This window comes from Pristis pectinata, chromosome 19 (genome assembly GCF_009764475.1).
Source record: "Pristis pectinata isolate sPriPec2 chromosome 19, sPriPec2.1.pri, whole genome shotgun sequence".
Lineage (NCBI taxonomy): Eukaryota > Metazoa > Chordata > Chondrichthyes > Rhinopristiformes > Pristidae > Pristis > Pristis pectinata.
This window is the reverse complement of record NC_067423.1, coordinates 36,454,346-36,478,483: the sequence shown is the minus strand read 5'-3', so window position 1 is coordinate 36,478,483 and position 24,138 is coordinate 36,454,346. Positions and strand designations below refer to the sequence as shown.

General features: G+C 39.5%; 1 protein-coding gene across 4 annotated transcripts in view; it reads right to left on the bottom strand.

Annotated features, from left to right (window-relative positions):
* plekha5 (pleckstrin homology domain containing, family A member 5) overlaps positions 1-24,138 on the bottom strand; it is a 211,906-nt gene that overhangs the window by 12,899 nt on the left and 174,869 nt on the right. For 3 of the 4 annotated variants that reach the window (XM_052033631.1, XM_052033629.1, XM_052033630.1), the window contains 10 exons: positions 21,081-21,146; positions 17,769-17,849; positions 17,516-17,665; positions 17,080-17,181; positions 16,649-16,751; positions 13,157-13,209; positions 12,413-12,601; positions 10,815-10,935; positions 7,869-7,993; positions 6,733-6,957 (listed from right to left, as the gene is read on the bottom strand). In XM_052033631.1, the coding sequence (XP_051889591.1) occupies positions 6,733-6,957; positions 7,869-7,993; positions 10,815-10,935; positions 12,413-12,601; positions 13,157-13,209; positions 16,649-16,751; positions 17,080-17,181; positions 17,516-17,665; positions 17,769-17,849; positions 21,081-21,146 (1,215 nt within the window). The remainder of the gene's footprint in view (positions 1-6,732; positions 6,958-7,868; positions 7,994-10,814; positions 10,936-12,412; positions 12,602-13,156; positions 13,210-16,648; positions 16,752-17,079; positions 17,182-17,515; positions 17,666-17,768; positions 17,850-21,080; positions 21,147-24,138) is intronic. The other variant, XM_052033628.1, reaches the window with a different exon arrangement.

Genomic DNA, 24,138 nt, shown 5'->3' with positions numbered 1-24,138 from the left:
ACAAAAATAGTAGCCTGGAAACTGGTTTCCACAGTGCTGTTTTTTTTTTCAAACATTCAAAATCCAATTTTACCCAGAGGAAATTGCACGAATGATCATATGCCAGTTAGAGGATTGGACCAGGCATTTCCAGTCACGGCGCACATTGATGTGCCTCTTAAAAACTTAAGAATCACATGCCCCATCAATGTCAATATTCAACACAATGCCCTTTTCTGTCCCTACCGAAATAAACGAGAGCTCAGAGCTTCACGATATGACCGTGGAAGTTTGCTGCTTATCTTGCTAATTAAAGAGACATGCTGCTAACATCAGGCGGCCTGACTGGGTAGCTTCAGATGTGACTGCACGCTATTCAAGCATATTCCAAATTCTGAAGGGAACGCTTACGGTGTTTCCTTCAGCATTCAGCTGTGGAGATGCTCATCCCACGCATTTCTCAGTCATGACACTGCCAGCAGGGAACGTTGTGGCCGTGACTACCACACAGGGAGGGTTGGCAATCTCAAGGCATGAAGCAAAGACATGTTTATCTGTGAAAGGCCTACTGCTGGAGTCTTCATGGAAACACACTGAACTGAGTGTCCCTGATGAACAATGTATTCATGGGCTGAGCTTTTCCACGTTCATTATCACCGAGGTACGAGACATTCAGTTGCAAGACCACTGGCCATGCTTTTCTGCCTATATCGCTCTCTCCATGGAGATCAAGGTGACGTTGACTCTCAACTTCCTCCACACAGAATCATTCCAAGCAGCAGCAGCGAATTCCAGTCTCATTTTCCAATCTTCTGCTCATGGCTGCATCAGAGGGATCACCCAGGGACCGTATTCGTGAAGAAACTAATTTCAGTGAAGCGCGGGTGGCAGGTTAGATACTGGGTTTTGCAAGAATTGCTGACTTCCCGTAAGTGCAGTCTGCCATTGAGCCCATAGGAGCTCCCATTAACAATCCAAAACTTATTAATCAACAGAAAAGATTTCCACTCCTTCAATGTGCAAGTTATTCTGGATCACTGAGAAGCATTTCCTGATGGTGAATGCCATCTTTCTAGGAGACACACAACTCATTCGACCTGAGGGAGTCCACGTTGCCAGTTATTTTCACTGGCCAGCACTGTTCGGAAGCTGTGGAGACGCTCAACTTTCAGGGTTACTCACTCCAATTTGGGTTCCTAACAAAGTAGATGAGTGCCAATGCAGCAAGAGCCAGACAAATATCAGAGTCATTGTGGAAAATACCACCGGTCTTCTGCTAATGAGATTTCTCTGTCTGCATCAGTCCAGGGATGTCAGTAAGGTGTGGGGGTTTTATCATGTTGCAATGCATAACTTTGAAATCAGGGCATTGAGGAGATGCCAGACCTGTCTTTTCAGTTCTTCCCTTCTCGCCAACCAATGACCCAAACATCTTTCCAGGTGAAGCAGCAATTCACTTGTAGTAGGAACTGCATTTGATGTCCCCCATGTGGTCTTCTCAATGCAACACCTGCATTTGGTCTGGAGGGGCCATCCTGAGCTCCCAGCTGCTTTGATTCTCCATCCTATCCCGTTATGACCTGCTTGAGGCCTTCTGCACTGTTACATCACAGCTCAAGACAAGCTAGAGGGGCAACACCTGACTTCCACCTGGTCATGTTGCAGCCTTCAGGACTCGTGTTGAATTCTCCAACTTTCAGCAACCTGCTTTCTTGGCCTGTATCAGAACTGGCCATTTCTGCTGTAAGCTGTCCATCTGCGACATTGGCTGAGTTCTTCTTTCTCCATCAGCTCAGCCTGACCTGGTGGGCGTGTATGACAGCTATGCATTTTGCGTCATTTTACATTCCTTTGTCCATGTGATCACTTTCTAACTGTTAACCCATCAACCAGTACTTATCCCACAACAATGCTGGCCTCACCAATCTCTGGTGAAGATCAACAGCCTCATCCTCCAGGCAAAAAGGACAGACACAAAATCTGCATGGGATGGCACAGCTAAATCACTGTCCCCAATGCAAAACATGCGACCGTCTCCACACTCTCGTCCTTAACATCAATGCAGCAATGAATACAATCTATCAATGCATGAGTCACCGTTCCTATAAGCTTACTGGCTTGCTGCAAAATTCTGGTAAGTGGCATCCAGTTTAAAGAATTATGCGTTCCCCGTTGTTGTTCCTTGTTACCCTGTTCAAAAATCCTGAACCCTTTAGACTGCTGCTCAACATCGATGGTGGCCAGGCATCTCTGTATGCACAGCAGCCAAGAGTATTGCACATAAAACATACTGATCAAATTATCATTCATTTGGTAAAGAGATACATTGAGTGGCTAATGTTTTAATATAATCAATTGATTTACCAATGAGAAACCACGCAGCTCCCAGTATATTTTAAGTCATTGCTCCCTCGCACAAAGAGTTCAGATCTCCTTGATGGCCCAAGAGAAGCATTTGACTATTTCAAGGTGCACAATGGGACAGAAATGATGAAATCTCAGCATTAGAGGCACCACGTTTCACTCAGCTTGCGACAATTGGACTGTGTTGTCTTGACGTCCCAAGAGAAGCTCTTGCCTTAGATATGCTGGCTTCAGGCTGCTCCGCAGGTCCATTTGAAACAAAAATCTCGACAGTGGTGCAACAAGCTGCTGCCTTTCAAAACTGGTTCTTACCCCTGCTTCAAACCCCAGATCTGGAGCTAACCCAATTTTATGCAACCACAAAACATTAGTTCACACACATTATAACTAGGACAAACCAACTTTCCAGGCTAATATATTTTATTTACCATAAAATATTCAATGGAAGTTCACATCACTGCAAAAGCTGACTGCTCAGTGAAGTTTGATATTAAATGAAGAAATGGAAGCTACTGACAATGCTGTGGCGAAACAGGGCCCTGTGACTTCCCTACTGCTGCTCGAATATTCTATCAAAGCGCTGCAAGAGGGATTAAGAACAAGGGGGACAACGTGACTAATGACTGCAGGGATATAACGGCTTCAGTTTACAAGTGTAGTATGTAAGATGAGAAAAAAGAAACCAGGGCAGGGGAGAGTATTGCCACTTTGCAACACTTCACTTGAAAGCAACAGTAGAAAAGTAGTATAAGAACCCTTCACAGAATATCACAAATGGCACTTTTACACTACCAGTGTTACCGAAAACTAAATTTAACTAATCAAATGTTGCTTCTCTTTAGCAAATTAAAAATAGCTGTTCAATGTTTCCTTTACTAATTCAAGTGAGTTACACGCTAAAGCTGTTAACATGCTTTTCTAAGAATTTTTACATACAGTCACTGAACTTTAAACAAATTCCTAATTTAGACATTCCTGTGGCTGACTTGGAAGGCCCAACAATCCAACATAAGTACAAGACTATTTTTGTGCATTCCCAAAGACATTGTTATTTGTGCTTGTAATTAGGTAAATCTCAGCACACTTGTGCACTAAAAAATGCATCGCAACAGCTGCAACTTGTGAATGTCTAGTGTTTCAATAATCAAATAAATTAGGCCATCAAAAAAAATCCCTTGCCACAATCGTACTTAACTGCAAGAAAAAAATAAATAAAGGGTACCCTGGGGAATGTTATCCCACTAAAATTCTACAATCATTGTCTTATTGAAAGACACCAATTTATTGAATATTCTTTCCCACAGCAACTCAACCCCTCCCCCACAAAAGAGCTCCCTTCGTTATTACTTAATGAGTACAACTTTACATTTATTAGATGTGATCCCTGGAGGGAGCAGGATATATGGATTAAATGGGATTTTGACATTTCCACTTAATGGTCATTCTACTTCAGGCAGAATAGTTCTTAAATTACAACCAATCTTAAATTTTATTGACATGTTCATCCAAGAAATATATATTCTAGAAATAAAAGAAAGCAAAAGTTCTCCAAGGAGGTTTTTTTGGGAGGGAATATCAATACAACTATACACTTATTTGGTCATCAGTTTTCAGCTACTGAAGGCTAAACAAACAACACAACAGTATATTTTGTTAAAGATGCTGCAATGCAATTGAAGTATTATAATTCTGCTATGAATTATGATTACCCTCATTAACTGGCTGCATTACAGAGAAACAGCAGGAAACAGCTGTGAATAATAGTTTCCTTGCTGGGTACTGGATTGTTGACATAAGATCATTATGCATTTTTCTATCCAGCTCAAATTCTCAACAACTCATATTTGCATAATATCTTTAACTAAATAAGATATCCAGGGTGATTCACAGTAGAGTTGGCACACAGAATTTGGCACCGAGCCACACTCAAGAGATATTGGAGGAAGATGGACATTGAAAGGGTTAAGGAGCATCCTAGAGCAGGAGAAAAGGGTTAAGAAACCTGGAGACGTGGAAAAATTCAGGATGCTTAGGCCAAGCTGGATGAGCAGAGATACAGTATGTCAGAGATATGAAGGGAGGAGGAGATAACAGAGATAGGGAGGGGTGAGGCCATGCAGAGATTTGACAACAAGGTTGATAATTTTGTCAGTGTATAACCAGAAGTCAATGTAGGTCAAGCTGGCTTAGGGAGTGATGGATTAACAGGACTTGGTGGGAGTTAAGAGTGCAGTATTTTGGATGGAAAAGTATTTCAATAAGTCTTATCCAGCGCTGCAATTGTTGGCTATTAAAACTGTTTAATGAATGAAGATTTCAACCAAGCTGGAAACCAAATTCATAACAGAAAGAAAGCTGAAAATCAAACTAATTTATTTTTATACTGTTTTAGTAACACATGAAGTCCAGTGAACAGTTCCTTTTAACAGCATTTCCTTCCATGCAAACCAACCTTTGTTGGCAAAATGATGGTGCTGTTAATTATTTCAGCCACTAAGCTCCAGCTGCAAAGGTTTAAATTATCAATTTGTAGCGTGACAAATTCTTGCTGATAGGCAGTTTTCTAAAGGTTTTGCTTTGGCTCAGTTACTGAAAACTCGAGTCACTAATCCTTATCTTACTACATAAAGCAATATAAAAATGTCAAGGGTAAGGAATTCTGTATTTTCTTTTCAAACTTGCCTCTAAACTGATCTCTTTTAGAAGATTTCAAAATATGAAAGAAGTTTCTTCTGAAAAGAGTCTGAGTTTTGAACAGGACAAGCTCCACTTTCAGCAGCCAATCTTTTCTAAAGAAAACATTATGAATGACTCATTCTAGTAAAGATCATTCAGTCTCAATGGGAAATTTATATAGGACAAGATAGACATGTAGAATTGTTAGTCATCACGCAGAAATAGGGAATCTTAACCTTGCTTGAAGGTGTCTTGTGGACCATTTGGAAGTAAATATTCCAACATACATGAGAAATTCTAGTTTGAACCCTGCATTAAAATGCTACAAAGAGCATTCAAAATATCTGAGTCATCATAGTTTATAACTTAGTTGGTGAATGACAGTCATGGTAATTTCCAGACATCCAAAACCAATTTCAAATTACTGCAGACTATACCAAAATGCACAAAGATTATTTCAATTTCTCAAAATTCTACAGTGGTTATTCAGATTCAGTCACGTACCAAAGACAAGCTAATCAGCTGAATGGCTGGCTCACGAAGAAATCTAATGCCATGCTCGAGTCTCCAAAACAATTTACTGAAAAATCTATATGAGCAGAGGTCATACAAAAGAAAAAAATACTGCAGATTCTGGAAACAGAATGTTCTGGTAAAAATCAGTAGGACAGGCAACATCTGGAGAGAGAGCGAGATGGAATTTTTGCTTCAGGTCAATGAGCTTTCATCAGAACTGGAAAAAATTGGACATAAAAACAAGTTACTTGCCTGAAACATTAATTCAGTTTCTCTCTCCACAGACACTGCCTGATCAGCTGAGTATTTTTAGCTTTTACGACGTACTGGTTATATTTTCTTTGAAATATGGAATATTTAGAGAGGTTAGTTACTGATTAACACAGTAAAGGCTTAGAGATTCCCATTTATGCACTTGGATACTTAAGTTGAAGTAGTTCATGTCACACAACCTATCAAGAGGTGACACCAGCAAGCTTCTTGTTATTTGTCCAATCAGGAACAACCTTACCCATTATAACAATGGTTTTTGAGTTACCTGAAGACAAGGGGGAAGCTTCCCTATGTCAGGTCCACTCCCCCACGCACTAAACTGACTGCTCAATTGGCCAGCAATAATGGTCAACTATGGACTTGCCTGGTTCAGGGTTGAGCTTTCAGAGGATTCACCAACTCCTCAATTTACATCATGGGGTAAGTCACTGAAGACATGCTTATCATTGCTGTCCTTCACCCAGTTTATCCCCAGAGAGCGGTCTCTAGTTTTGAGCAAAATCAAATGTTTGTATCTGCCAGGAAACAGGGCCGATTAATTTTGTCCAATTCTTCCAGACAATCTGTTATGTGACGATTATGTTTTTCTAAAATTGATGGTAGTGCAAGTTCAACAAGCTTGGGGGTACAGATTAATTTTCAGATTCCGTTCAGAACTAACATGGTGAAGAGCAATAGTTTAACGAGTTGGCAGGAGACACGAGGATAAACATAGCTGGGTGGGATGGATGTGAAGGCTCCAAGATCCTTATCTCATAAGCAGAAGTTAAATTTAAGGATAAGTACTTTGCGGTAATAAATTAAATGGTTGATTAATTATTCTTTTTTATAAAAGGGCACAGCAGTATTTCCAGAAATATTTATTGCAGCCATCTTCTCTAGTTCCAAATATCACAAAATCATTTCCATAAATACAGAACTTACTGAGTACTTGTCCATGGGATGAAGAGGCTTTGTCTGGCTGTTTTCTCTCGACAGATTCTTTGCTGGTGATTGATCTTGCAGAGTTATCAAACTCAATCCCTTCCTTTTATCTTTTAGAGAAGCCTGCTGATGGCGTTTTATCCTCTCGAGCTGCTCTTCAACACTCATTCTTGGCCGTGGACCCTCTGCCAGGAAGAGCTGCTCGACTGCACTCCTGGGCCGTTCCTGCAATAACACCCCTCAGATTTAGCAAATCAGCATGAACAATCCTGCAGAAAGTGTTGCCAACACTTTGGATAATACTGTTCACTGAAGGAAAAAACAGTCCCAAAGCATTTTGATTTGTAGAAATGACACAGTAGTGGCGCTGCTGCCTCAAGCTCCAGCAACCCAGGTTCAAACCCGACCCCCCAGTGCTGTCCTTGGGGAGTTTGCATGCTCTCCCCATGTGCACATGGGCTTCCTTTGCATGCTCTCGTTACCTCCCACATCCCAAAGACAGGTTAGTAGGTAATGAGAGCACGCAAAGGAAACCCATGGGTATGTGTGGAGAGCATGCAAACTCCACAAGGACAGCACTGGGAGGTCAGGTTTGAACCTGGGTTGCTGGAGCCCTCCACCTCCCCTTTAATCTCTCCCCCTCTCCCCCAGATTCTATCACCCACCTATGTACTAGGCCACTGTAAAGTCCTCCTAGTATATAGGTGAGTGATAGAATCCGCTGGGGCGGGGTGGCAATTAAAGGGGAGGTGAGGAGAACAGTGTACAAGGAAAACTAGTGGAGCAATGCGACTGGTCTATGAACTGGCATTGACTCGATGGGTTAAAGTGGCCTATGTCATCAGGAAATATGTGCTTATGGCATTAAACAAGCAATGAAATAAAACAGAATGAAAGTATGACTAAGTCATGCCTGGATGCCAAAGAGTTTGATTTCGAGGATAAATACAGGCGGAAGGAGATAATTACAAGAATCACAGAGTTCTCAACACACAATGAAGAGATCTAGAAATACATTTACTGACTGCACTAAATATTCCATACAAAGAAAGGAAAACATACCCAAGTTACACTAAATTCTAGAGTTCTGCACTTTGGTTCATACAATTTTTGTAGGGTACACTCTTTACACATACCACTTGAGGCACAGCTCCATCCATCTTTTTATGTTTTCTTAATGTGACATATGATGCAATCGTGGAAGATTCAGGCATTGGAGATTTGCTTCTAGGTGGAACTATCCCAACTGGAAAAGACAAGCCTGCAAATATAGAAAAGTATTTTGTAACTAAACTCTCTCAAAAATTACAATAACATGCAACATAATGACTGACGAGAAACTATAAACATATACGTTTATATTCAGTTTGCAAACTCTTGCCAACTATCAAAAAAAATCAACAAATTTAGTTAAAAATATTAGCAGCTACTAGATGGAGCACTGTTACTTCACAAGTGCAATAGCAATCAGAAATTGCTCACGAGGTCACAGGCTCACTTGATCAGTGCTACCTCAGAAAGTGATGAACGAAAGTATTCTTAGTCCTGGAGTCCAAGCACTCCAGGAATGTACCCACTGAATTTAAAAAAGAAAGGCTGCTCAGTGCTGTGCTGGGTACCTGTTGCAAACTGCTGTCCTCTGCTGGCACGCCCGCAGCAGGAACACAGTGTAACACATTGCCAGGTGGTTTGGCATGGAGCGAACCACCAAGGCAAAGTGCAGAGGCTGCCTGTGAGGGTTGGTGATGGGCAGGCTGGGGCGAGTGGTGCTGTGATGTGAGGCTTGGGGCTGCATACTGGCTGGCACAGCTAAGCCTTTGCTGAGGACTGGCAGTAGCTGGTCTCTGTGTTGACAGACTGCCCAAATCCTGTGATCTCTCTCATCACCTCCAGTTGATTTTTCTGGGGTAGCAACCTCAATAGCCACTGACCACCGTTGAATGTGTTATAATAAAGAAATGTCAAGTTAATCTGGACCATTTCCTCAGAAAGTCACTGCACTGGCACCTGACCTCCAGCTTTTAACAACAGACAATCAGGTAGCTTGACTTGTTTGAAAGTGGCAATGGAAGTGGATAGGATGGTAAAGAAGGTGTATGGCAAAATTGGTGGGAAAATTGAGTATAAAAGTTGGCATGTCAAGCTGCAGATGTATAAAACTTTGGTTAGGCCATATTTTAAGTATTATATGTGCAGTTCTGGTCACCACACAAGAGGAAGGCTTTGGAGGAAGTGCAGAAGAGGTTCACCAGGATGTTGCCAGTATTGGAGTGTATTAGATATAATGAAGGGGTTGGACAAACTTGGATTGTTTTCTCTGGACTGTCAGTGGCTGAGGGGCGACCTGCTAGAAGTATTGAAAATTCTAAGAGGCATAGATAGGGAAGATAGACACAGTCTTTTTCCCTGGGTGCAAAAGTCAAATACGAGAGGGGACAGGTTTAAGGTGAGAGGGGGAATGTTTGAAGGAGATTTATGAGCCAAGATTTTTTTGTAAACACAGAGACCTGTAGGTATCTGGAACATGCTGGCAGGAGAAGTGGTTGAAGCATTTATGATAGCAATGCTTTACGAGGCATTTAGACAGACACGTGAACAGAGAATAGAGGGATACAGACCATGCATGTGCAGGCAAATGGGATTAGCGAGATTGGCATCGTGGTTGGTGCAGACATGGTGGACATGGTATGTTCCTGTGCTGTTCTATGATGACAGAGTCTGGTAACCCAAAGGAGACCCATTACTGGTATGGAGGAGATGCTGTGCCCCATGACAGGAGGATCCTTGATTTGAATCAGCATCGAGCATTGTCCTTGGAAACTAATAAAGTTAACTGATGTGAGGTCATCTAATCTGCTTTAGCTGACTGTTAGATGAGACCAGAGCAGCGTGAATAGCAGCCAGTTACAAAAACTTCAGCGTTTTGAATTGTTTTGCTATTAACTCGCAAATAAACTGTAAATTTGCTTCTGACAAAGGCTGATTACAGGAAAAGATTTTTCCCCCTTTTCTACATTAATTCTACATTTTTCACAGTTCTACTGTTGCTTTAGGGGTTATTTAGGTGGAGATTTCCAGACAGAAAATGCCTTCTTCTTACTGACTTTACCATTATGAATTTCCCTTTGTGAACAAACTTGATTATTTCATCTCATTTATTCACACAATTCTCCTACTTCCCCACCTTTCCAACATATGCTCCTTCTTACGTATAGAACGTGACAGTCTTTAGGCATTGGTGTATTTCTTTTAAGGTATGGGACCATTTTAAGGGGTTTGGAAAGGAATTTTATAGGAAGGTGTTCCCTTCTTTCCACAGCTGATCTGATCAAACTGCAGAACTAAGATTTTAACTGATTAATTGATATGCTGTTATTGGGGTGCACTTTTAGTAAACCTATTAAAGACCAGGTCTTTCATATGTCCTAAGAGAACAAAGGCTTGCTAGTGACTTAAATATCAGCCCATCTGGATGCAATTATAAAATGTAATTAAAAAAAATCTATGAAAAGGCAGCTCTATATTTAATCTACATTAGGCCTTGGAATATCAATTCAGATCTGAACCAGTTTAAAGGTTCTTGTCCTTGATAAGGTGTGGACCAAACCCAGCCTGGCCTGCCAGGCAGTTCTTCCTGCTCTGCATTTTGTAGCTCCCACATTCTTCTGTCTATGTTCTCATTCTCTAACTGCTCCCAGATGTTGATCAGATAACCTCGTTTACAGTGTTATCTTCATGGTCACACTGGTTTTTACCTAATCAGAGACATCCCCCTTCCCAACTCTCCCTGCAGCTTAACAAACTTCTTTTGTCTCCTTCCCAGTTCTGACGAAAGGCCTTCGACCTGCAATATTAACTCTGTTTCTCTTCCCACAGATGTAGCCTGACGCTTAAAGTATTTACAGCATTTTCTGTTTTTATTTTAGATTTCCAGCATCTGCAGTTATTTTGACTTTCCCTTGAAGGTTCCCATGAATAGTGATCTTCAAGAATGTTAACTCATTCTGAACACATGAACATGAGAAAAGTAGTTTAGGTGGAATCTGAATAAATGAAACTCAATCTGTAAATATTACAACTACCTTTAGACATGACACTTTCTTTGTCAGGTGCCACTTCTGACTTCTCATCAACATTTGATTCATCAACCTCTGTGACAGTTGTCAATTCTGGTTCACTCTTGTATTGTCGATAATCAGGACCCTGTAATTGTAAAACAAATTATTCATCTTAAAATCTTTCTTAAAATCAGTTAAATTCTAATCTAGAAGAATTATTTTGATAAAAAAGTAAACAAATTATAGCCCACAAAAAGAAATATAGAGAACTGCACCATTTTTGTTTGTTTTGGTAACCAAGCTTGAGACAAGAATAAAAAATACAAGTAACTTTGCACAAATGCCAAAAAATACAATTAAAAACCATCTGTACAAAAAAATTATTACATTTTTGCTCAAAAAGCATTTTTTCGACCTCATGTCAAGTATTTGATAACTAACCTCAGAGGCATCCTACTTATTATTCTGGTGTTAGGACCACCGCTAAATTTTTAATTGCTTGTGTACAGTGCGTTTTTTTATTGAAAAAAATAATTTGAAGGAGTAATCCAAAGGCAATTTAAGAATCTTATCAAGAATCAAGGTTTCAAAAGCCAGTAGTTCTTAGCATGCACCCCTGATATATATCCATTTTACTGTCAACATAAATCTATTTTATGTGAGTTTTTATGTCAGCCTAGCGGCTGAGTCTTAAAGTCTTTGGAGTCAAGTTTTATACTGACTTTCAAGAGCAGTAAAGCCCTGAGCTGAATGGACTATTTATAAAGCAGGTCGCTTCACACTAGATACAGGTTCCGATGAAGGGTCTTTTAATCTGAAATGTTAACTCTGATTTCTCCACAGATGCTGCCTGACCTGCTGAGTGTTTCCAGCATTTTCTGGTTTAATTTCAAGCTTACTCTGCTGAGATTTGCACAGTATTGTATATGTTAATGAATGGCACATTGAAGTTCCAAAACTTTATATTAACATATTACTTGTGTTTGCCTCCAATGACATAGAACATGAATGAGGCAGAGTTCCATGTGTCTAACCAGAAATCTGCATAATTTGTCACTGAAACCAAAGTGACAGAGTTCAATTTAACAGTGCATTCCAGTGATACCAGTTATCTAAGATAGTTTCACATTGTTAACTACATCAATAACCTTAATACACAACCTATTGATGGAATTCACTTTAAAAGTAACATAAAAGTCAAATTTACTAAATGAATTGTCTTGCCAAAAAGCAACTGAACAGCCATTAAGGTTTTAACATACTTGTGTAACTGTGGTGTAAAAACATAAGGTATCTTATCAGATGTCGGTACCGTGACAGGACATTTGAGACAACCTGTCTGAGGAACAATGAAAATATCCCAAAACTAAAAATATTATTTACAATGTATAATTCTATTTTAGGATTTTTTCCCAATAGTTTACGTAAGCTGCAATTATGCAAGACAGCTCATTCACATGTATGAAAGACAAAACAAAAAGCACCAATGGTAAAATTATAAGTAAAACCACCAAGAAAAAAGTGAGGAAGCAAAATAACTTTATGGCAAAAAAACAATGAAGAAGGAAATGTGGATGGAGCAGGTTTAAAAAGGTAAACAGTGGCAGTTGTCAGCCACTTACTGAATCTGCACCATTCCTTGGATCTTCCAGTTCAGGGTGGATCTTCGTTTTGTCTAGTTGATGCACCAGGTTTCTGGTAGAACAAGGGTAAAGATTTCTCTCACTGGGAAGAGGAGGAATTGAGGGACCCTTCTCTGTCAAGTCAAATAATTGGGGGAGAGGAGGACGAGGAGGGGCTGTTTCATCTTCCTAAAGAGTGTAAGATGGCCACCACATAATAAGTGCACAACACAGTTTGAGATATGCCAGATGTTGCTTACTTTATATGTATGCAAATTAACTCATGATCATGTTCTGTATATAAAGATACATGAAAGCAAATATTGCACTACAGTCTATTCCTTAATTCAAAGTCAGCTAATTTAAATACAATCCAATTATTGTTACACTTTTTGACAATGACATTTTAATTCTGTTGTCTGATTTATATTATTTAATGATTCAATTTTTCCATACCAAAATGACTTTGAATAATCAGAAATAAAGTGTATAAGCTCAAAGAGATGGGTCTGAATAATGACCATATCTCTGTTTATTCTTTCCACTTTAAAAACATGTGAGTGAAAAGTAAATGCCCCATAATAAAGCAGCCAGCAAATTAATTTAAAACATTTTACCTATAAATGTGAGATTATTAATGTGAGACTACAAACTTTTTTTCACCTTCCGATCATTTTCAAATTTATCTTAATATTATTCCCATTCTAACAGGTTACACATCAGTGACTGAGAACAGCTCCTTACCTCCTGTCTATGCCTTAAGGCAGAAGCAGGCCCAGATTGCGACACAGCAATGGCTTTGAACAGAAATAAAAACACAAATTAGATTATTCGTGTCAAGGGCAATATCAGACTTTTTTTTCCAATTTGCTGGCAGGAAGTCTTTTTATTTTTAGATTCCATGTGATACATTGTTATTCTGGAAAAGGTTGTTATCTTCGTCTTCTACATAATTAGAAGTAAATGATGTGGATGAACAAACATTGTTTTCTGTGCTTTGCAAGAACAAAACTGAATTTGTGTAAAATGGTTAAGTTGGGAGAAAAATTCAGAGGTTTAATGTTTCAGAAGCTGTGAAGACTGGACCAATAAACATTGATTAAATCAGTCTGAAAGATTCCTTTGACAAGTGCTTAAGGGCCTCTCACCTACTTTTCCTTAGAAATTGATACTAGTCACAACAGTAGAAGTGAGGCCAACATTGCTACAATGCTGCATGTTCCCATTCAACATCACATTGATCACAATCAAGTTACTAACTTCTTGCAGGGTAAACTCACTTGTGTTTCAGATATAGTAAGATCCTTTAAATACCGATAACAAAGGAAAGTCGGGCCTCCAACCGAAAATGCTTTACTTTCAAAAAGGAAAATCTAATCGACATTATTGTCGAAAAATTGACTTGTGTATTCGTGTGAACGGAAAGGATGCTGCAAAAATTAATTTTCCTTCAAGTAAGTTTTTTTGTGTAAGCATCACAAACTGGAAAATGAAGCTGGACACAGATGCCCTCTACTTAGACGTGTAGCAGGGAGCCTTTCCAACACGGAGACAATTTCCAGCTTTCGGTCTCTGTAAACACTGAGCAATGTCTCCAGTGAAGGTAGACCCCACAGGACCATACCAATACACTCTAGTCAACCACTGGACTGCTCCACCAATCCAGCATACTGCTATTTCAACAAAAACCCTTGTACTCACTCCCTGAATTAAACTCAGGCTTCAGGTAATTAAGAATCACACACAACAGAAAGAAGATTTTAAACCAACTACAGACAGGGAGGTAAGAGAGTTGCATGTTTACCACCAGAATTGAAAAGAAAACAGCCAAACAATATGCGATTGGAAGGTACAGATTGAACATAGAGAATATAGTTGTACACGCCAACCAAGATAAGGTAAAAAAATTGGGTGCGTGAATTTTAAAATTTATTTCTCAAAAGCATTTGCTAGTGGATTATGATTAAATAAGAGGATAAGCAGAAGACTGGAAGAAAACTGGCTGCAAAACATAAACTATTAGTTGGATTGGAAAATGTTAGGAAATGATCCGCAAGGTTTAATGCCAGGAATATTGTTGTTCACCATTTATATTTAGACAGGAATCAGAAGGACAATTTCAAAACTTAAGGATGGCATTAAATCAAATATGTTTAAAATCTTTCATGGAATGAGTGTGACTTGTAATACCATAATATATTGCATTACTTTTATGTTGATTGAGAGTAGACGCATGCTATTGTCTCTGGGTAGATTGGATTTTCCTTGTTTTTCTATGGCCAGGACTTACTGTGGAAACCTCCACATTGTTGGGTAAGTATTGTTTCTGTACTGGAACAGCTTGACTAGTAGGGCAGCAAGTTTTGTCGCATCTAAGTGGGGTGTCACTGAATCCCATAACATTTGCTATGCGGTGTACGTTCAGCTATTTCTTGATATCTCAGAGTGAATTAAATTGGCTATAATGCTTTAATGATTGCGAGGCCCTCAGAAGGCTGTCTTGGGGGATTATTCACTCAACACTTCTGGATGAAGCTGGTCACAAAAGCTTCAGCCTGCTCTTTGGCACTCGTGCACTGCTTCTGCCATGGAACCACCTTCTTCTGTTCATTGTTTAATTGTCTGCTGCCATTCATGATAGGTGTAATAAAACAAAGAAGTACTGCAACTGAATTACCTTACCAAATGCATGTATAATTGCCAAATGCACTTCAACATGGAAAAGTACAAAATATTACATTTTGGTAAGATATATGAGGCCACATATTCCTTGAAAAATAAGCATCTAAGTAGGTTAGAGGAATAAAGGGATGTAGTAGTACAGATGCACAAATCACTAAAATTAATGGGAGAGATTAATAAGGTTGTGAAAATAACCAAACTATGCATTATGTTTATTCAAGTAGGACAGAACCGAAAACCAGAACACTTGCGTCAACTTTGTGACCACACTTCAGAGTACAGTGAACAATTCTGGTCATCAAAACATTGAGCTACTGGAAAAAGGTTAAAAAAAAATGTTTGACCATACTGATACTAGAACTGAGAAATTATACAGTATATTGTGGGAAGGAATAAATAGGTGGTGACCTTTTCTTAAGCAAAAAGATTCACTGGTGACCTAAAAGAGATTTTCACACTGATCAAAGGGTTTGATAGGATAGATGCCCTTTCCACTTGTGCATGAAAGCAGACTGGACTTCATTAATACATGGCAGTTAATAATGGGCTGAATTGGTGCTCGACCTAAGCTTGCCCCATGTGTTCACCTGCCTACTGTATGCCGACATTCGCACTTAGCTTTGGCAGCCACGCTGCCCCCAGTGTCATTAAGGACATACCACTGGAGCTATCCCATGAGATGGAACAATGACTGGACCTCAGGCAGAGCAATTCATGGCCCCACCCTGGCACCGCCCTGATGACTTCCTGAAAGGCCATTCCCACTGTCTCTAAATTCCACTGATGATCAGAGAAATTTAGACACAGTTGAAATATATTTAAATAGTTCAAAACAAAATGGAGCTGAAAAAAATTCAAAATAATACATTTAAAAACACAATGTATGTGATTTTGATAAAAATACTGATATTAATTGAAGGAAAAAAACAATTAGCCTTATAATGAAGATAAGCAATTCCGTTAAACTCTGAGGAGCCGGTCATGGTGTATTTAACCCCCTCAGCTCAGTATGATAGGGAACCATCCCTGATGCAGTATGCAGCAGCTAGCGACATGAAACACGCTAACACGCACACTGCAGCTGGCCGGTAATTCTCTCAGGAACAGGGCGCTAACAACCAGAGCCATCTGGCCCAATTAATCCATTCAGATTTTTCACTTCTTTACCCAGAATGTGGGTTATGATGTTGAACTTTCCATCACATCATAGTTGAGGTGAATGGTATAAATGCAGTGAAGATGTTGTGCAAGTACAAGGGAGAAAGAAATAGAAGAATATATTAATTAGATGAGGGAAAGTAAAGGTTTGTGTGGAGCATAAACAAGGGCATGGATCTATTGACCTAGTTTTGTGCTGCAAATGCATCAAAAGATGTTGCAATAATGCTGCACATTTTTGCTTAATGCTGGGCAAAAGGAAATCATTTTCTCAGAATATTTTAGTGTTAAGGACTAGAAAAAGATAAATAAAACCTCGCTGGTCACTTCTGGAAACCACAATACTATTCTACAGTGTGAAATGCTGTATAAATATATACGGTAAGCTTCTCTTACCAATGTTTCTTTGCTGTTTGTTCTTGTTGAGTCCTTCCATAACATCCTCAATTCTCCAGAGTTCCTTTTGGATCTGAGAGCGTTGGTGGGCAGCTAAATCCGCCTTGTGAGAAATATAAAAGCTCATCAAATGACAAGAACAGTACTTGTGGAAAGTTTGCTGAAGTGTATTATATACACAAGGAGAATCTAACTATTTTATCCAATGCCCTACAAAAGCTTTAAAAATATTTACTTGGGTATCCTGTGTACCAATAATACTGTAAATGAAATATGCTTGCCACAAATGCATAAAATACAAGGAAATAATGCATGTAACATGCCCTCTCATTTTGCTCCACTGGATTTATGGTTGGAAGAGGAAGATTACTCCATTGTAAGTATAAAAGTGCCCAGACACCAAGTTTATTTGATCAAAACGTGGTGAGTACCTGAACTCCTTCACATCTGTCCAGTTGCTCATGTAAGTGGCTTCTTGCAAGAGTTACATCATATTCTAATTTGTCATATTCTCTCCACATTCTTTCGAGTTCCTAAATCACAAGATACATAAAGCTCTATAAATAATTGTTACTGTAAAAACAGAAAAACTCTGCAACTAAACAATAATTTCTGTAGTAGAAATAACCCTATATACCACTGGGAGTGGGGATAGTGCCTGCACCTAGGACTTCGACTTTCTGGCACACACACCATCCACCAGGTGGGGTGCATGAGCTGACGAATAGTAAATGTCCTGCCCCTTCCCTCCGCACCTCACTCCCTGCTTCCTTTGGGAATAGCGTCCTGCTCAATACCTTCCACACAAACGGGACCTGCCTTCAGATCACAACAGCAGCAATTATCAGTAAGACTGTTACAACTTACTGCAGTGGCTCTTGATACTTCCCGACAAGTGCTGAGCAATCCATTTTGTAAGACATCTCTCTGCAAGGCCACACTTTGCACCACACTAGGGTTGTCTGCATTCATTTCAATCTCTTGACTGGCTGCTAGCAATGCCTGTTCCAGTGTATGCTACAGGGGACAGAAGGCACACTTAGTATTTTTAGACCAACAGTGGCACATTAACTGGATGTTCTTTATGTTCAAGCTCAGGAATTTAATCTCAATTATTTACTTTTTCCTTGTGTAGCTGCTGCAGTTTCTCCTCCTGCTCATGAACAACCTTATCCTGTTCACACAGCTGGCTCAGTTTTGCCTGAAAAGGAAATCACAAAGATGGAAAACGTGAAGGGTTGACACACAAATCAGTGTTATAACTTCAAATGAAAATCAAAAACCTGCAGGCATTAAAAATCTGAAGTAAAAACAGAAAATGCTGGAAACACTTAGCAGGTCAGACAGCATCTGTGGAACAGTGTTAGTATATCAGGTCGAAAATCCTCCATTTTAACAAAGGTTCTTCCACTTGAAACATTAACTTTGGTTCTCGTCCTCCAGTTTTGTGTTTCCAGTATTTACTTACGGTAACTTCAAACAGGTTCTCAGGATTGGCAGGTACTAAGAATATGCACCCAGAAAAATGTCACCTCAAGCTTTACTTTAGTGAAATAGTGGGAAAGTGCATTTAACAGAAAAATAAAGGAGTGCAATATCAGACGACGACAACTTGTATTTACATAGAGACTTTACCATAGGAAGACAAACCAAAGCATTTCACAAGAATGTTAGCAAACAATGGTCAACAGTGTGCCTCATGTGAATAATGCAGGTAGATGACCAAAAGCTTGGTCAAATTTAATTTAAGGGAGCATTGTGGAAGAGGAAAGAGAGAGGGCAGCAGAATGTTTTAGGGAGGGAATTCTAAAACATGGGGTCTTGACAGCTGAAGCACATGGTGGGTCAAATGTGCCCGAGAGGCCAGAATTGGAGAAGCACAATATCTCTGCAGGTTGTATGAATGGAAGGGGAACGGTGCTTGACAAACACAAAGATGCATCTGGCAGAGGTGATAAGGGAAAAATCAGCGGATGTGGTGCACTTGGTTTCCAGAAAGCCTTTGATAAAATCCCACATAAAATGTTAGTATGTAATAGTAAAGTGTTTGGGATTCGGAGTAATGTATTGACATGGATTGAAATCAGTTGACTGAGTGGAAACAGCAACAAGAAAAAATGCCTTTTGCAGAGTGACAGCCAAATCCAAGTGGGGTACCACAGGCTCAGCGTTAGGGCCACAACTATCCATAACATACGTCAATCATTTGGATAAAGGAACCAAATGTAATATTTCAAACTTTGCTGATGAAAATAAACTGGCCACAATTGTGAGGAAGGTGCAAAGAGGTTTCAAAGGGAAACAGACTGAGGAAGAGGCCAGGGACATTGCAGATGCAGTATAATGTGGATAAAGTTAGAAAAAACAGACAGGTGGTGTATTATTTAAAAGCTGTCAGATAGGGAAGTGTGGATGTACAGATACTTTAGTGTCCTTGCACAGCAGTCATTGAAAGCAAACATATATGTGCAGCTGGCAGTTAAGAAGGTAAATGGTATGTTGACCTTCATGGGAAGAAGATTTGAGTACTGGAGCGAGGATGTCTTGCTATGATGATGCAGGACCTTGGCGAGACCATACTTGGGAGCATGGTGTTCAGTTTTGATCTCCACACCTCAGCAAGGTTGTGCTTGCCGCAGAGGGAGTGCAACAAAAGTTCACCAGGCTGATTCCTGGCACGGTGGGACTGCTGTGCAAGGAGAGTTTAGGTCAACTAGGTAAGTATTCACTAGAATTTGGAATGAGAGGGGATCTAATTGAAACTTACAAAATTCTGATAGGGCCAAAACAAACTGGATATGGTGAGAATGTATTTTTGGGTTGAATGGCCTTCTCCTGTTTCTGTTTTCTGTGTTTCAGTAGTTCAGGGGGAATAGGGCCATGCATCGTATTGACAAGAAGAGCATGGAAGGGCAGAATAGAAATTAATGCCCTTGGAGGGAAAACCTTGGAGGAAGCTAGGCTCTGCGTTCCAGAAGGGAGGCAACTGACTGAGATAATCGATTTTAGTCACAATCAGAGCAACAAAAGAGTTTGTGTTTGTTGCTTGTGGCGAGGGTGTAGGGACACAGGTGAATTGGGAGCTTTCTTCAGACACACAATAGTAGCAGGAATAGGCCACCTGGCTCCAAAAGCTTTCCCCATCTTCCCATACAATCATGGCTGATCTGTCCCAGGCCTTTTCTGTGCCAATTCCACATCGTCCTCAATTTTCCCCATCCTCCTCTTCAAATACCTCTCCAGTGATCTGGCCTCCACTATTCTCCAGTGTAGAGAATTACAGAGATTGACCATCCTCTGCAGGAAGTTTTCCCATGCAGCTCAGCCTCAAATGACTGTCCTCTTATTTTGTAACAACATCCCCTTGTTCGAGATTCTCCTGTTAGTGGATACATCCAAACATCTATGCTGTCATGCCCCCTTATGATCTTCTGTTTAAATAAGATCATTCATTTCTTCCGAATTCCAAGGAATACAGGCCAAACTTTTTTTTAGCCACTTGTGACAGGACAATCCTCTCAACCCAGGAATTAGCCTAATGAATCTCTTCTGGACCATCTTCAATGCTAATATATCCTTTCTTACATAAGGGGACCCAAACTGTACACTGTACTCACCAACACCCGTACAATTGTAACGAAACTTCTCAATTTCTGAACTCCAATCCCTTTGCAATAAATGCCATGTCTTCCAACAGCTGCAGCTGAATGCTCGCTTTTTGTGTTTCATGCACAAGGGGACTTAGATCCCCCTGTTCTCCACGCAGTTGCAATCTCTATTTAGTTAATAGTCGGCTTTCTGATTCCTCTAGAGAGGAACAGAGGAAACAAGGTCGGGTGGGGGAAAGAAGATGTGGGCGAAGTACACAGCAGTGCCATGAGAAAAGGCAAGATCATGGGGCAATAATGAAATACAAGATGCACTCTTTTTCAAACCAATTTTCACAGCAAACTAGTGAACATCTATGTATCCCTTAAATGACAGTGGATGCTGTTTCCTTGTCCCTAGAAACTTTACAGGAGGAAGCTGGTGGTTTAATATCACCCACAACCAGAAAAAAACAGGATAAATCTCTGCTGCTCAGAGCAAAATGGCAGGAAAAGGGGCAACGTAAATTTCACATCTGGGAGATTGTTGAAGGTCAATTAATTGAATGGGAACAGAGAAAAAAAATATTCCTGCCATCCAGAAGGAACTTGGTATTGTGCAACTCATATAATAATGTTTAATATGGAACAAATTTTAGATGTACATCGAGAGAACAATGACTCAAAGTAGCATTTACCAGTTAAGTTGCAGTGATGAAAGCATCTCCATTATGACTTTAAAATACCTCAGAACCTGCTACATTGTCTCCCACCACATATAGAATCAAAGTAGAGTGCATAATTAATAAATGAACTAACACAAAAAAGGTAACATTTTTACATACATCTACATCTAGATCTTCGCTTCTGTGGCTGTATACGGTTTCTCTGTATTCATCATGCTGAGCCAGCTACAAGGAAACGATTAAGAAAAAGTGACAAGTGTTAAAATTTCAACAGATTAACTGGAGAAAACAGGTTCAGTGATGTGGTGCTCCCAGCAGGAAGCCTAATTTGAAGCAAGTGTGAGTTAAAGATAGGGCTACGATACTGCAGTGCCAATACTTCAATCAGTATTCTGTTCAGACAAGATTCCCACTGAGAATGTGGGACAGGTAAGTTTAATCTGAGAATTGCATTAGTTTATTTTTCCTTGAAGTATGACAACAAAAGTTACCATTGGTAAAAAAGATGAACAGGTAATTTTATTCCAGAGGGAAGGAATACTTTTCACAAATAAATGTAATCTCAGCAAAGGACTAAACAATGCATCACACCTCTAAAATTATAATATTTAGACATAATATAGCATACTAGGAAAAACATGTTGAAATTAGGCTCTTTGAAAAATATTGTACCAATGCAGACCACAATTGCACCATATTGTTCAGCCTACCATCTGAATTGCTAACCTGCAAGGAATTGTAGGGCAATATTCAAGAATTAAATTACAGTAAACCATTTTTAGAGACACATAGCTTCAAATTTAAAGTATTCCTAATTTACCAGTTAAACAATAAATTTTACCATTATCTTCCAAGTAATTAAGTAAAACTTTAAGCTTGCTCAAAGCATAAAGAGAGAACAAATTGTAAACACCATGGTCAAATTTACTACATGACAGAAGTACAATCCTTGATGATTCTTGCTTCAGGGCTGTGGCACAGGCTGTGCACTGAGGTCCCAGTTGCATCATGAAACAAGAACAGTCATCACTATTGGGCAAATCATACACAAAGGCTGAAATCATACTTCCATCAACTCCAGAGCTATCAAGTAGTAGCAACATTACATTCAGTTAGTTTTAATTTTGAGAAAATTCAATGTTATATATTTTGTCTAGGTTAAGTGATGTTAAAAAAGACAAAAAGGCGAGGTTTTCTCATCAGCATTACAACACCAGTATTAATAAATATATTGTCTGTGAGGCAACAGAATAGTAAAATACGACCCTAATGTGGTGCATTAAAGTATCCTTGGTGCTATTTAAGATAGGTCAATAAAACAGGCTATGGAAACTGGAATAAAATTGAACTCCAGCTGTAACATAAATGTGCTTGCAGCTTTTTTTAAACACTGCCCCATTTTCTTTTCTGCTATTGCAACTGGAACAGAAAGTTGAATGAACGGGGGGGGTAGAAATGAGGGAATCCCATTGAAGCTCTTTACATGAATAAGTTTTCTGCAACTGGCATGACAATTTTCACACCAGTGAGTGGATAATTACCAAAGTGGTACAGGATATTTGCACAAATAATTTGACCACAACTTGTTTCACTGTTGCTTTAAATCATTACTCATGCATATACTGATCAAGTTTAATGATTTGCTATTTTAAAAAATAAAATTGAGGTTAATGTGTAATACATAAGTCGAACTGCTTTTCATTCATTTTACTGCATTAAAATATGTTTCAGGGTTGGTTAAATTACAATAGTAGCTAATATAAACTGCAATTTACTGAGCTACTTGCCAACTCTCAAACCCTTTACAACAAACAAAGCTGAAATACTCATTTCACTGTCCCTTTACAACACAGGAAGAGACCATTTCGGCCCATCGATTCCATGCCGCCTCACAGAGGAATCCCATTTCCCACTAATTTCCCCGTAACCTATGCTCCCCACATTCCCATCATTTCCCCCATATTTTACCATTCAGCTAACACCAGGGGTAATTTATGGTGACAAACTAACCTACCAACCTGTACATCTTTGGGATGTGGGAGGAAATGGGAGCAGCCGGAGGAACCTTGGTGGTCAAAGGGAGAATATGCAAACTCCACACATACAGCACCAGAGGTCAGGATTGAAGCCAGGTCGCTGGAGCTGCATCACTGCAAACCACAGCCAGTTGGGCTGCCAGCATAGACAGTCTCTAAAGTTAAGGCTACCCATTTTTAAAATATAGCAGTTTTTCAGAATGTTATATACATGGGGTTATTAATCTCCTAAACCAACAAAAGATACCACAAAGCTCAATTCATATTGGAAAGGCATAAAAGAGTTAAGATGACAGTCGTAGAATTGCATATGTCATAATCATTTAAAATTTCTATCCGACAGTGCACAGAATTACAACTTTGCATAATAAGTGCCCATAGCATCGTAAAACATACCTTGGATCTGATCTTAAAGACGTGGGAGTTAAAGAAAGTATTGGCGCAAAATGCAAACATGTTTCTTCAGGTTCTATCATGAACTATATACATTTAAGCATGCAGTCACAACCACCATGCAGAAACGATGAGCCATGTTTAAGGAAAAATACAGTAGGAAAGCACAACGCTTGCGATCAACTTTGTGGGTACGTACTTAGGGTGGAACAGTGGGGGCCAGTGTATGAATAAGCGATAACATTTTGTTTATATCAGAGTAAAAGTTTACAAAATCATTATGCTTTTGGTGTTGATAAATGTCTTATTTTTCCAAAACTCGACACAAATGGAATTAGATACCTTTGGCAACAGAATACCAGCCTAGCTTCATGAACCTCAGGGTTGAAAATTGACCTACATTTCCTCAAGATACAAACCCACTTCACCAATTTATTTCAGTTTGACTTGTTACTGTTAACAAGTCAATGGGATTCTCTTTGGCACAGTTTATTTCACACTCTGTTCTAGGTGAGATTAGATTCAGACAGGAGCTCGTCAAATATGAGCCTTCTATACAATTACAAAAACCAGATTGCAAAACATATCCGAGCATCTACAGTAGAGATTGAAGTAAAGCATAACAGATCTTGCAGATGGTAAAATAAGCCATGCTAACACTGTTGCAGCATGGTTCAAAGCATGGATGAATGTCACTGGAGTAAAATAAAAACTCTAGGGTATGATTCAAGTGTAATAAACTGAAAGCTGCCATACACAGGGCTTTGTGATTAAGCAAAGCAACCAAC